Source organism: Cetorhinus maximus, chromosome 8 (assembly GCF_964194155.1).
Source record: "Cetorhinus maximus chromosome 8, sCetMax3.hap1.1, whole genome shotgun sequence".
In the NCBI taxonomy this organism is placed as follows: Eukaryota; Metazoa; Chordata; class Chondrichthyes; order Lamniformes; family Cetorhinidae; genus Cetorhinus; species Cetorhinus maximus.
In genome coordinates, this window is record NC_135886.1 from 63,680,150 (window position 1) to 63,694,469 (window position 14,320).

Here is a 14,320-nt window from a genome sequence, read left to right on the forward strand (position 1 = left end):
TCGGGAAAGATCATGTCTTAGTAATTTAATCACATTTTTTGAGGAAGTAATAAGGAGGATTGATGACGGTAGAGCAAGGCTATGGACCAGGTGCTGGAAGGTGACATTTGAACAGGTGGCTAGGTTTTTATTTTTTAATTTTTGGCAGACGCAGACACGATGGGCTGAATGGCCTCTTTCTATGACATAACTTTTCTATTGTTCTATTTGTTATTAAGCTGAACTCCAGCACTGTAGTGTCTATGTGTTAAGTTGTATTTGTACATTGAGTCATAAGTGCCTCAACATCTCCTTTCTCTTTTTGCAGGCAGACATCTGGTCATTGGGAATTACAGCCATTGAGCTGGCCAAGGGCGAGCCACCCAATTCAGACATGCATCCAATGAGGGTTCTGTTTCTTATACCCAAAAACAACCCGCCAACTCTAAGCGGAGAGTTCAGCAAGTCCTTTAAGGAGTTTGTAGACGCGTGTTTGAATAAAGACCCTTCTTTTGTAAGTGTTGAAGGGACTGAACTCATTCTGGACTCTTGCATTCCTAAAATACTGTTCGGAGGAACCCCTATCATTCCTTGTCCCCCTGACAGACTCATATCCCTTCTGCCATGGATCTTGGCTTTTGTTTGGCTTAAAAACATATAAAAGTGAAGCTTTAAAACAGAATTTTCTCTGTGTCCTCAGAACTCAGATCTTGTATTTTTTGCATACAAGCAAACATTACCATGGATAAAGGTGTTTCAAATTAATTCTTGCGTTTACATTTCAATTCATACACGGACAGTATAGAGGGAGATGATGGCATTGGGGAAACGTCACTGGACTAGTAATCCAGAGGCCCAGGCTAATGCTTTGGGGACATGGGTTCAAATCCCACCACTGCAGCTGGTGGAATTTAAATTACATCAATAAATCTGGAATGTAAAGCTAGTCTCAGTAATGGTCAATTGGTGCATCATCGATTGTTGTAAAAACCCATCTGGTTCACTAATGTCCTTTGGGAAGGAAGTCTGGCCCAGACCCACAGCAATATGCCACTCAGTTGGGCAACAAATGCTAGCCTTGCCAGCGATGCCCATGTCCCATGAAAGGGAAAAAAAGAAAGCTTTTCCGAGGGCTGCTTTTGCACACAAGCAATCAGACTCTTAGTGAGAGATTGTGGGTCAGCAGAAGGATTCTCCATCAGTTTGCTTGAGTCAGTACAAGTCCTTGAGAAGCAAAACCTACTTACCCTCCATCTTTCTTTCCATATTTGCTTAGCGTCCGACAGCCAAGGAGTTGCTCAAACATAAGTTCATCATTAAAAACTGCAAGAAGACCTCTTATCTAACGGAACTAATTGACGGGTACAAGAGGTGGAAGGCAGAAGGACACAGTGATGATGACTCCAGTTCAGATGAGTCAGATTCGTAAGTGCTTTTTAATACATCATGGGAAGTGTGGTGGTTCTGTTACCAGATTAGTAACCCAGAGATCTGGACCTGATAATTCAGTGAATGAGAATTTAAATCCCACTGATGCAACCTGAGAATTTGAATTCAGTTTGAAAATAACTCTGGAAATAAAAAAAAGTTGGTCCCAGTAAAAGTGACTATAGAGCTATTGGATTGTCAGATAAAAGCCAACTGTTTTAATATTGTCCTAGAGTGAAGGAAAGCTGCTATCCTCACCCAGTCTGGGCCAGTATGTGTCCCACACCAACATGGTGAACTCTGAACTGCCCTCTGACATAACCAATGAGCTACTCGCTATATCAAACTGCCACAAAGCAGCATTTGAATAATAAAAACAAAGTGCTGGAAAAGTTCAGCAGTTCTGGCAGCACGAGAGAAACAGAGTTAACATTTCGAGTCGAATATGACTCTTCTTCAGGACTGAACAGTTCCAAAGAAGAGTCATACGGACTTGAAACATTAACTCTATTTCTCTTTCTATAAATGCTGCCAGACCTGCTGAGCTTTTTCAGTTTTTATTTCAGATTTTCAGCATCCACATTATTTTGCTTTTATTTTAGTGTTTGAAGATGGCAGCTTGTGATAACTTTCTTGGGGCACTTAGAAATGAACAGCAAATGCCGGCCTTGCCAGTGACACCCACATCCTGAGAATGACCTCCAACCTGTTGGAATCATTGTTGTGGAGCTTGGCGCCTACCTCCCACCACCTGCCACACCACCTCCACCACTCAAATTGATCATGAGCAAGTGAACATCCAGGTGTCATCTCTGCCAGGCCTGTGACAGTTGGCCTCAGTACCCTAATTATTACCTGCTGAGGTGTGTTGTGTGTTAATGGTGAGTCAGGATAGGTCTCCACTGTAACAAAAATAAAAGCAAAAAACTGCGGATGCCGGAAATCCAAAACAAAAAAAAAAATACCTGGAAAAACTCAGCAGGTATGGCAGCATCTGCGGAGAGGAACACAGTTAACGTTTCGAGTCCGTATGACTCTTCAACAGAACTGGTCTCCACTGTGATGCCTTGCAAGATCGATTAGCTGTTATTGCTGATTAAAGATCACTTGTACGAGGGAGTGAAAGGGCTGCAAGTGGACGGTGGATGTCAGATTCTTGGGGATTGGGGAGCAGCACACGAGACTGAATTATTTGAAAATGTATCAAGAGTCTTGTGTAGCTGAAAATCTCACAGTAGATACCTTCGTATTGAACAGAAGATCCACCAATCACATTTAAGGGAAATATCCGGGGAGACAGATCTTCACAGAGGGAGTGTGGAGAGGACATGGGAAATAGATTCAAGAAAAAGCAGGAGAATGGATTCGGGAAAAGGTGGGCAGTACAGAATTGGAAAGGCTGATTTGAATTGGGAAAGGTCAATACGGATTTGGGAAAGGACAGTCGCTGGGTTCAGGGAAGGGCGGACACTGTGAATTCAGGAAAGGGAAGCGTTGCTTATTCAAGACAGAGCATACGATGAATATTGAGCAGATTATTGCTTTTGCTGTAAGAGCCCAAGATTTGTCTGAAATGGGATATTGTAATTATCTGGTAAAGGATTTCAGGATTATTTTTAATAAGTCTTTGAATGTATCAGCCCACTGTACAAAGAACTAGCTTGGCCATTAGCAGTGGGAAATTAAATTATTTCAGTGGAAGACTGTGGTTAAGCTCCATCGTAATATGGGTGCAGAATTTGGCAGTGGCCCCAGAAGAAAGATGAAATTGGCTTCGAGAGGATCCAGTGCAAGGTGACTGTGGCTGATGCCAGCTCTCAAGAATCTGAGGGAAAGATCAAGAAATGTTCAAGTTGAAGTGGAAACTTCAATATAACCTAAAGGCTTTTTCAACATTTCCTCTTCCCAACTGAGCCAATAAACATAGAATCATAGAGGGAGTTGCAGCAAAGGAGGAGACCATTCAGCCCATTATGTTTATGCTGGCTCTCTGCAAGAGCAACTCACCTAGTCTCACGACCCCACTTTTTCCTACCTTGCCTTCAGGAAAGAAGGATGTAAAGGGAGAAAGTCAGGGGACTTATAGAACAGCTCACATTGAGCTTCCATAACTTGAGATGCCATGGTGCAACACGACATCCACTGTAAGCCACATTCCCTGTGCTTGGTCATGTCTTTGAGAAGGAGTACTGAATAGAAAGTTCCTCCTTGGAGGGAAGGCAAATTAGTGGGGAACTTATCCCAAGGTCATCTTTAGCATCTTGGCCAAGTGCAGTGAAGCATAGGCCTCGAAGAAAATCACTTTTGTACCTTTTATCTATGACATTGTCACTCCTGAGTGGATGCTAATATATTGTCACTCCTGATTGAATGTTTATATATTGTCACTCCTGATTGGATGGATGATAACATACTGTTGGTCCTGAGTGGTTGGATGTTAATTTATTGCTGTAATGGACTGGCAAACTGGTATTCCTGCCCCAGCCCAGTGCACATTGAAAATTAGATTCATCATCACTGAGTCATTTTTTGTCATTCTTGAAGCATTGTTAGCTAATATATTTGATGTTGGTGAACAGGATATTTTCAATAAGGAAATTAATAATGCAATAACAGCAACTAATCCGATGTCACTTTCAGTCATTGAACCCAGAACACCTGCCACACACACACACACACACATGTGCGCACGCATACACACATGAGCACACAGACAAGAGACACACACACAGACAGACACATGTGCACATTCGCATAGACCCACAGACACACTTTTCAATTACTACTAATTTCTGTTGTACCCTTGTACTACAGAAGCTGTCGGCAATTATTTGGTCGACACAACAGCCCTCTGAGCTAAACTATTTTTAATGATGTTGGTTAAGGGATAAATATTGGCCAGGCCACCAGGAAGAACTGCCCTACCATCTGAAAAATGGCACTCTACAGTGTAGCACTCCCTCAATATTACACAGAGTGTTGGCCTGCGTTGGACTTGAACCCACAACCTTCTGAGTCAGAGGTCAGAGTGCTATCCATTGAATCATGGCTGACACATGGCTCAGAAATGTTCTTAAAGATGTGATAAAGAGTGATCTATGTGGAAGTTCTTTCTTCCTGCAGGATGTTTTGAAATTCCTTGCTTACCTTTTCCCGACTGTTGGTACATTCTCCATTGCGAGGTGCAAGGTTATCCTAAGTCCAAACTGGAATGTTTCTGTTTCTGGGTAGGTCATTGGCCAGTGGCTGATTGGATAAATTGACGGCCCAGTGTAGTACTGCTCCGTTTAGAGCAGAAGAGTTCAACCCCAGCCTGAACAAACTGATCTCAGTGGCAGCAATGGTCTGTTACTGCCATTTGAGTCGCAGTGCTGGAGAGCAGGAACAGTATCCACCTGGGTTCATCCGGCTTGTGGGTGAGACCTTTCTGTGGCTGAAGAAGTTGTCTGTGAACAAGAAAGTAACACTGGACCTTATGAAGGGATGGGAATCGATCTGTCACATGACCCTTTAAAATTCTGCTTTTTTCTCCTTTAGTGGAAGTAATGACAAGGAGAATAAAAATGCCAAACCTATCGAGTGGTCCTTCACCACCGTCAGAAAGAAACCTGACCAGAAGAAACTACAGAATGGAACAGTAAGTAACTAAAGGTTTTCCACGAAGAGCGGCCTGGAACTCCTTCCTCCTTATCCTGCCTTCTAAATTCCTTTCGAATAGGATTGTTTAATTAGAAAAAGAACAGCAGGCTGGCTCAATAAGGTTTAGAGGGAAAATTATTCCATGAGTCCTGAGTTATAAGCAGCTGTAAATCTAACCTAGTCAGTGAGGAAACACAGCTGTGTCCAACCTGCGCACCTGTCCAACCTGATCGGCTAATCTGATTTTGTGATTTTGGTAGAGAGATGAATACTGGTTTGTACACCAGGGAGAACTCCTCTGCTGCTCTTTAAATCGTGGGGTGGGATCTCACATGACCATCTAAGAGAGCATCCCATCTGAAAGGCCGCACCACTGAATATGCAGCACTCCCTCAGTACTGCATTGGAGCGTCAGCTAGGACCTTGTGCTCCGGTTTCTGGAGTGGAATGCAAACTCAGAACTTTATGTCAGTAGTGAAGTGTGAATGGAATGGGGGGAATGGAGACAGATATATATACTCCCTTGCTTCAAGGATTGCATACTGCAACCACTGCTCCAGGCTGATGTGCTTCCACCAGTATTTTCACACTGACCTAAGCAGTTGTTAACATTTTCATTCTCCTATTCTGTAGGACCAAGACCTCAAGAAACTCTCAGCATGTTTATCGACCGTGATTGCTCCTCTCTTTGCTGAGGTAGGTGAAACGTGGAGGCTCCTTTTAAGGGCACCTGCTTTATTTTCACCGAGTGAGGGTATTCAGAACAGAACTAAAACCCATGCATCTTTCTCAAAACAGCTTAAAGAACAGGAAAGAGGCAATGCGGGGAAGACTGAAGCAATAAATGAACTTGAAAAAAGCATTAACGTGGTGGAAGCAAGCTGCCCAGGCATCACAGAGAAGATGATAAAGAAACTAATAGACAGGTTTCAAAGGTCAGCACCTTGTTGCAAAATGTTTGAAATACTGATCCTGTGTTAGCCATTGATATGTTAGTAATAAATCTGAAGCTATTTATTGAGTATTTGTTTAGTTGTATTGCTATTTATTTTTCTTTATCATCCAACCTTTCTAAACTTAAATAAATCCATGCTAATAAATACCAGTCAGGCAGTAATATCAGCCCTTTTACAATCAATTCCCAGCTTCAGATATCTTATCTATTTCTAACTCAGTAACCTATAACCAGCCCTATAACCTTCTGAGAACTGTGTTCCTCCAGCTCTGGTCTCGTACACATACCCTAAACACATTTCCCTCTCTCCCATTGCCCCACCATCGGTGGCCATGCCTTTGGCCTCCGAGGCCCTAAGCTCTGAATTCCCTCTCTAACCACTTTGATCAAGTGCTTGCTCACATACGTACGAACATATGAAGTAGGAGCAGGAGTAGGCCATTCGGCTGATCTGATTGTGGCCTCAACTCAACATTGCTGCCTTACCCCCAATAACCTTTGACTCTTTCGTTAATCAACAATCTATCCACCTCTGCCTTAAATATATTTATTGACCCTGCCTCCACCGCTGTCTGGGGAAGAGAGTTCCAAAGATTCATAATCCTCTGAGAGAAAAAATTTCTTCTCATCTCCGTCTTTGACGGGAGACCCCATATTTTTAAACTGTGACCTCTAGTTCTAGTCTCTCCCACAAGGGGAAACATCCTTTCAGCATCCACCCTGTCAAGTCCCCTCAGGATCTTATATGTTTCAATAAGATCACCCCTCAATTTTCTAAACTCCAATGGATACAGGCCCAACCTGTCCAACTTTTCCTCATAAGACAATCCCCTCATCCCAGGTATCAGTCGAGTGAACCTTCTTTGAACTGCTTCTAATTCATTTATATCCTTTCTTAAATAAGGAGACCAGTACACAGTACTCCAGAGGTGGTCTCACCAACTGTGGCAAAACATTCATACTTTTATATTCCATTCTCCTGTCAATAAACGACAATATTCCATTTGCCTTCCTAACCATTTGCTGTACCTGCCCACTAACTTTTCTAATTAATCCTAATGTCTCATTCTTTTGTTCTGTGTTAAATTTTGTCTGATTACACCCCTGTGGAGCACCTTGGCATGGACCACTGCCTTAAAGGCGCTATATTAATGCAGGTTTTGTTGTTATGGTATGGGTTAAAAGCAACGAGAAAGGTTCTCATCACACTCCTACACTTATAGCCTTCTCTTTGTTTAGCATTCACCTTAACTCCATGAAACATTTGTCTTGATTTTATCAGATCGTGAAAACCTTATGCATGCAAAGTCTATGCGTCATTTGCATAGTCAAACCACAGCTGAGCAGTTGGGGAATGCCCCCAATGAATAAATAACATTTGGGGGACAAAATCGAAACCATCACTTCCTGCTGTTTTATTTCCTGTTCCGGAACCAGGAATTTACAGTTGTTGCCAATCCACAAACAATCCCCGGCAGCAGCAGCCAGCCTCTCGTTCTTAGGTATAGGGCCGATTTACAACAGTTAAATTTTGTGGATTTAAAAGAGAAGAGCACGGATGATAAGCATTGCTCCCAACTTAGCAGCAGGATAATACATTGCCGTCTTTGAGATAATACTCCTGCCCTTACAAAATAGCAGATTTTCCCAATTGAAATTAGCAGTGGCACAGGGGATCATTTAGCAGAAACAGAGGAAGGTTATTTTCAACATCTAGTAGAGATCAAGATTCCATGTAATAAGTTAACAGTATTTGGCATTGATTCACTAGATTCTACAAATTGAATGTTTCTTTTGGGATTATTAGGGCGACAGCGGAAATCTGTTGCACCAGTCGCAGCGTCTAATGATCAGATGCGTAAAATACTCCTGATATGTTTTCCAATCCCGTGGCTCATTGGCAGTGCTCTCAGCTTCACTCTAGGGACTAAAGCACAACACCCAGGCTGACACTCCCAGGGGAGTACGGGGGGAGTGCTGCACTGACAGAGGTGCTGCGTTTCAGATGAGTTGTTAACCCAAGACCCTGCCTGCCCTCTCGGGTAGGTGCAAAATATCCCATGGCACCATTTGATGTAGAATGTTGGAGTTCTAATGGTGCTTTGGCCAATATTTTATCCCTCAACCAACGTCACTAAAAAAGAGAATGTCTGCTCAATATCTCACTGCTGTCCGTGGAAGCATGCTGTGCACAAAGTGGCTGCCACGTTTCCTATATTAAGCCACAAGCTACATTTCAGAAGTGCTATCTTGGCTGTGAAGTGCTCAAGGATGTCCTGAAGGTATGAAAGGTTGAACTCCTGACCTTGCTGTTGCAGTTATTTATAGTGATAGGTTTAGTGAAGGTTTCCTCTATGCAGATTAACCAAAGTTACAGCTGTCCAGCACAAGGCATGACTAGCAGGCTGCTAGGTGTCCTCATGATTGGATCTTGCCCATGACAGACAGATTCATGCTGAATGGCACATTGCTCACCATGAATCCCAGGAAGCAATGAATTCCAGTGGTACCTCAGAACCTCTCACCTGGCCGTGTCCAACCCTGAAGAGAAATGCAGGGTTGACATGGCTGAAGTTGTATCGTATTAACCCGCGTGCTCTTGGGAATGCTGGCTGATGGCCTGTTGTTTTCTGTTCTCACTTCTGAACATAATGCATTCAGGGGGTTATGAAAACCTTGTGCTGTAAAGATTCAGTCAGCACTTTAGGGATGCAGTAGGATTCACAATGTAACCAGGGCAATTTAATCCCAGTCAAGAAGAGGCAAAATTTACAATGGAAAGTATGAGGCACCCAGCCTAAAGAGGAATATGCAATTTATAATTCATTACCTCACAAGCGGAGTGTGGCTCAGTGATGGTGATCCCACCTGACTTGGAAGGGACAGGTTTGGAACCCCATTCCAGACATTCCCAGAATTCTAGCTCAATCCTGAATTGATGCCAGTGGGATACTCCAGTGACTGTAAGTGAGCTTCCGTTATTGAATGGGTTGTGTGAGCTTGTACAACCGTCCATCCTGCTGTATAGGCCTAAACCCCTACCTCCTAAAGTTCCCCTACCTCCCAATCAAAGTAACTGATTAGAGTCATGAATCACCCGTAACAGCTGGATTATTTGGGATTTCCACAATCGCATGACTGATGCTTCCTCTGAGGGATGCTGTGTTTAATCCTTGTTTGTCATGTACTGTACAAATGACTGCAAATTTCAGTCGAAAAAGTGCAGCACCATCAGCATCCACAAGGGGGAAGACTTCGGACTGCGAGCTATCTGCCCAGTAACAATTTCATACGATGCATTGTGTTCCCCTTATTTAATTGTGTCATGATCACACTTAAGTAAATCCATCCGTACCGTTAACAGTGCAAAAACTACCTGGAAGTTTATATGCTTTCATATCCATTCTTGGGATGTGTGTGATGCTGGCAAGGGCAGCACTTATTACCCTTTGCCCCACTTGGCTTGTGGCCACTTCACAGGGCACTAAAGAGTCACATTGAGTGTGGGATTGGAGTCGCATGTGGAACGGACTGGGTAAGGACTCAGGCTTTCTTCCCTTTAAGAACGTTAGTGAACCAGTTGAGTATTTACAACAGTCCAACAGCTTCGTGGTCACTTTTAGTGCTACCAGGTTTACACTTTCAGACTTTTTTTAAAAATTAAAAGTTCTCATACTGAATTTGAACCTCATACCTTTGTCATGCCCTGTGAAGGCATGTCCTATTCATAACTTCATGACTGGACTGTGTCCGTGTAGAATCTTCTGGAACTAGATGTTTTAAAATGGACACTCACAATGTGGCTGAGATGGCTACCAAAGGGTCAGGTGACTGTAACAACATCAGCACAGAATACCTCAAGCTTCCAGAAAGTTCCTAATTGAATCATCCTGGGAAGGGGACTTCCCCTTGAATGCCTAGACATGCACCGCTTTGTGGAATTTACTCATGCTATTGTTCGAAGTTTACTCCAAACATGGAATCAATAGACCTCTAGACTTATCATCTCCAAGATCAATGCTTCACAAAAGAGAACCAAAGAGACCAGTTATCCACTGAATAAGTGTGAAAGATCACCAACTAGGTCCTATTGTCTCGTGATGTCTTTGGACTCCCAACCATTCTGGTTAAACAATACCCGTATTGGTCATGTGACTGTAACCAGCTGGAGATAACGTGTTTTGGTCTAAAGATCCAGAAAAGATCTGGGCAGTCTGCAGAAAAACACCAAAAAGACAACAGCTGCTGAAAAAAGGCCATGTCATTTTTGTCTTTCAAGAACCTGGAGGCTGTCAAGGTTTTTAAACTCCTCCCAGTCCGATTCCTAAATCAAACCTGTAAAGAATTTGGACCTCTTGATATGAAAGCCACAAAGTGCTTAGCCTCATGACATGCTGAACATTCATCACTTCCAGGGAACCCTGCAATAATCCTGATATCTGACTCCAGCTATTCAAACTCGTCCAAACTACAATTCAGGAGGGCTAAAGACTCCCTTTTTCACCAGGCCCATAATGAATGATCTCCTGCAACAAGCCAAATATGTGAAGTATTAGCTATTCTTTTGGTTTAACCTTTGTAGAAGTGCACTATCTTCTTTAATTGTATCTTTCTTGAGTGTGGGACGTGTTAGCATTTAGATTTTCGCAGGGACTGTGAGAATAAATAATCCTCTATTTAAACTCACATCTGCTGCTGTTTTTTTTAAAAATTGACCTATAGGGGGTTTAGGAACACACATATCTACCTTTCCAAAACACCCACACTGATTGTAGACAATAAGGGGAGAGAATGGTGGTTTCAGTTTATTTCTCCTCCCCTGTTAGTGACACTGTGGTTTACTAGTCCAGTCACATTGTCACTACACTATACCCCCAGTAAAATGGAGCACTAACCAACAATAACAAACAGCAAGCACCTAGATAGCACTTTTAGCGTAGAATAATAGGATGCCCCAAGCTTCGCAGGAACATTTATCAGACAAAATTTCACAGCATTAGCACAAGCAGCCAAAAGCTTAATCAGGGAGGTGGGTTAAGATAAGGAATGACTTCAAGGAGAAGAGAGCAGTTAAAGAGCGGAGAGGTTTAGGGGGAGAATTCCAAAGCTTAGGGCCCAGGAAGTTGAAGGCATGGCCACCAGTGGTGGAGCACTTAAAATCAGGGATGTGCAAGAGGCCAGAATTGGAGAAGCGCAGATATCGCAGAGAGTTGTAGGAGTTTGAAGAGATAAGGAGGGGCAAGGCACTTTGTGGCTTTCACATCAGGATGTCCAATATCTTTACAGCTTAGCTTGGATTTAGGATTCAGGCTGGGAGGCTTGTAAAGACTTCACAGCCTCCAGATTCTCAAACTCATCCAAACTACAATTCAAGAGTGGTAAAGACTTCCTTCTTCAGCGGGCGTACAATGAATGATCTCCTGCTACAAGCCAAATGTGTGAAGTGTTAACTATTCTTTTGGTTTAACCCTTGTAGAAGTGCACTATCTTCTTTAATTGTATCTTTCTTGAGTGTGTGGTGTGTTAGCATTTAGCCTTTTCTGCAGCTGCTGCCTCTTCAGTGTTGTTCTGGAGGATATCTCAAAACGAGGATAATAACTTAAAAATTTCAGGTATTACATTCACTGGTAGTCAATGTGGGCAGTGGAATAGAGGGGTTATAGGGGAGTGAGTCCTGGTTAGGGCACAGAAAATAAATTTTTGGATGACCTCAAGTTGACAGAGGATGCAAAGAGAATATTGTTCTTTATAAAATGCCATCTTTCATTTCTAATTTTATAATCTTTTGTCTGCATTAGGTTCTCAGCCACCGAAGCATCCTAAAGAAGCCTGCCACCTACCGACTAGGACTCGTTTATCAGGACCCAGATGTCCAAACATGACACCTCCGAGAATGAAGAAGCATTTCCTTCTCACCTCCCACATCTCTGTTCTCTCTCGAAACGGTTCTTAACTCTTTCGTATTTTTAACAATGAGTTTTGTTCATACAATGACGGTAAAGGCCAAGGAAGAGAGTACGCAGTGGACTGCAAATGATTGTTTTCTTTAAATAGGGAGAACCCCTGCCCCTACTGTACATGTTGGTTATTTAAATAGAAATCTCAAGCCCAACACTGAGTTAAATGCCATTTTTGATTGCAATGTCTGTTTAGGCAAGTGTCAAGCAGCCATCTTAAATCTACATTAATCTCCACCGCTATTAGACCTCAGGCAGCTACTTGCAGCTCAGGGAAATAAAGGTTTAGATTGTAGATGAGAGAAAGGAAGAGGGTGATGTCATGTGATTTTACGAGAAAGTTGCAGATCGTTCTAAAACGAGCAGACACGTGCTTGCTTTCTTCTCCAAACACCTTGTTTCTCCACACCTGAGCCCAGCTGGATAAGGAGATCATGGACAGTAGATGTAATGAATAGTAAGGTATGTGATTACTTGTGAGGAGGCCCACTCTATCTCCTCACTTCATGGCTTGACAAGCCTTAGCATGATTTCAGATTGAGTGCCCAATCCTGACCCCATCTCCTTGACTATTGGCGCCTTGTAAAGTCAATGGTTATCTTGAAACCAGCTGTACCATGGATGTCCTTCCCCAAAGTCTGATAACCTGTCAAGAATCAGGCAGCTCACCTATTCAGGCTTATATTTTCTGCATTACTACATGGTCCTATTTGATTTGGCATTTGGAAAGCATCAGTGTCTGTGCTGTTGTTTTTATTGTGCATGAATCATGTTGGCATTATATACAAATTAATAGGAATTCAAATATGTACTTTATCCAACTACCCTGAAGGCTCCATATTAAACAGCCTCCTTGGCTCTCAAATACATTAGCTTGGGCCCCCTGAGCTGTGAGGTTCATTCTCAAAATAATGACCCATTACACTGGCTGCTCTTTGTAACACGTTATATTGCATTGCTAGGTATTAGTTTTGTACGTCTTGTTGAACCCAAAATAAATTTGTAACAGAAATATAACATTTCAGGTAGTGTTGTTCAGGTGGAACCTAAGTCTCTGATTCTGGTGCCCACATAGTATGGGTCAGCAGAATCCATGTGGAGAAACCATCCCTTCAATCCACTCTTACACTCTTGCCTCAAGGTCCAAGAGAAGGCAACTGAGCCCATTCTTTAAAACAAGAACATTATCGCTTCTTTACAAAAAAGTTAAAGCTAGTTGACCTTTCACTTCACTTCTCTGGTACCATGGGTCATATTTCCTTGGACCTTTTTGCCTTGTATCCCTATTAGAATAATCTAAAGCTGAAATCCCTTTTGAAGAATGGACATGTGCATTGCTCCAAATCAACAGTCTTCCCTATGCCCGCCCCGTACAGCCAGGTTTGAGGCTCGGGTGATGGAAGCTTTCAAGAAGCTCCCAGCTGGTATGTTGGTTCATTCTGTAACTCAATTTGGCAATTCCTGCTTTGAAAGGGGCTGACCTGGATTACGTCCCCTTAATGACGCAAGAAAGTTGTTGAAAGTGGTCATATGTAAAGGCACAGCCCAGATAAAAGCTAAGTGTCAACTCACAGTGTGAACTTGCTGTACACCCCAATGCATGAGAAGCAGTAGAGGCCAGTGAAGAGACAGAATCAACATTCTCCTCCCATCACCAACTTTTTTCTGGTGAGTTTGGTGGGAGAAGGAAAGGGGACAGAGAACGTGATTGCTGAACAATCCATGTCAGAAGTTAAATAAGAAAGGAGTTTTTTAACTAAGTTTCTACATTCTTCTCCTGTAGCCTTGTCCGCTATGGCAGCTGATCCACTGTGTCTAGTGATCTTCCTCCCCAGCAGAAAGACTGCAGTCCCTCTTTGACTTGAATCTACCTGTTTCTTGATAGAGTTGTGATGGAAGCTTTTGGATAAGTCTGCAAAGTCTGCAATTTTGAAGCCCCTTCTCTTCAGCTCCAATCTCTCTTTTTGGCTTCACCTGTTCTCAGTATATTTGTAGGACCCTGGCAGCCACAAACAATTGCCTCTGTCTTCCATTAGTAACATCATGATTGTGTGCAGCTTCTTTTCATAGTGTCTCACATCTAATTGTGGAATGGCATCGGGTGAAAGATTGGATGCCAACCAAATACAATTGTCCAATTGTTTGCGAAGTCTGATTTAGGGGTTTAGGAGTAATGGTGGGTTTTGGTGTCTGTAGGTGTAAAGATCTTTGGCAGTTGGCCAATTCCCCTCAAAAATGATTGAATTGTTAAGTCCCAAGGGCCAATATCCTGTGTACAGGATGGCTGGGGAGAGGTGGGGTGGCAGGGATTCCTACTTGATGCATCCCCAAATTTTGGAAAATCAGAGGTGCTCTTTAATTG

At 42.7% G+C, this 14,320-nt stretch overlaps 1 protein-coding gene across 1 annotated transcript in view; it reads left to right on the forward strand.

Moving 5' to 3' along the window:
* Positions 1–12,111, forward strand: part of LOC144683671 (serine/threonine-protein kinase 26) — a 109,516-nt gene extending 97,405 nt beyond the window's left edge. Inside the window, exons 6-11 of the mRNA XM_078546929.1 lie at positions 308–493; positions 1,256–1,404; positions 4,945–5,044; positions 5,680–5,742; positions 5,845–5,981; positions 11,800–12,111. Coding sequence (XP_078403055.1) covers positions 308–493; positions 1,256–1,404; positions 4,945–5,044; positions 5,680–5,742; positions 5,845–5,981; positions 11,800–11,824 — 660 coding nt within the window. The 3' untranslated portion in view covers positions 11,825–12,111. The remainder of the gene's footprint in view (positions 1–307; positions 494–1,255; positions 1,405–4,944; positions 5,045–5,679; positions 5,743–5,844; positions 5,982–11,799) is intronic.
* The last annotated feature ends 2,209 nt before the right edge of the window (positions 12,112–14,320 follow it).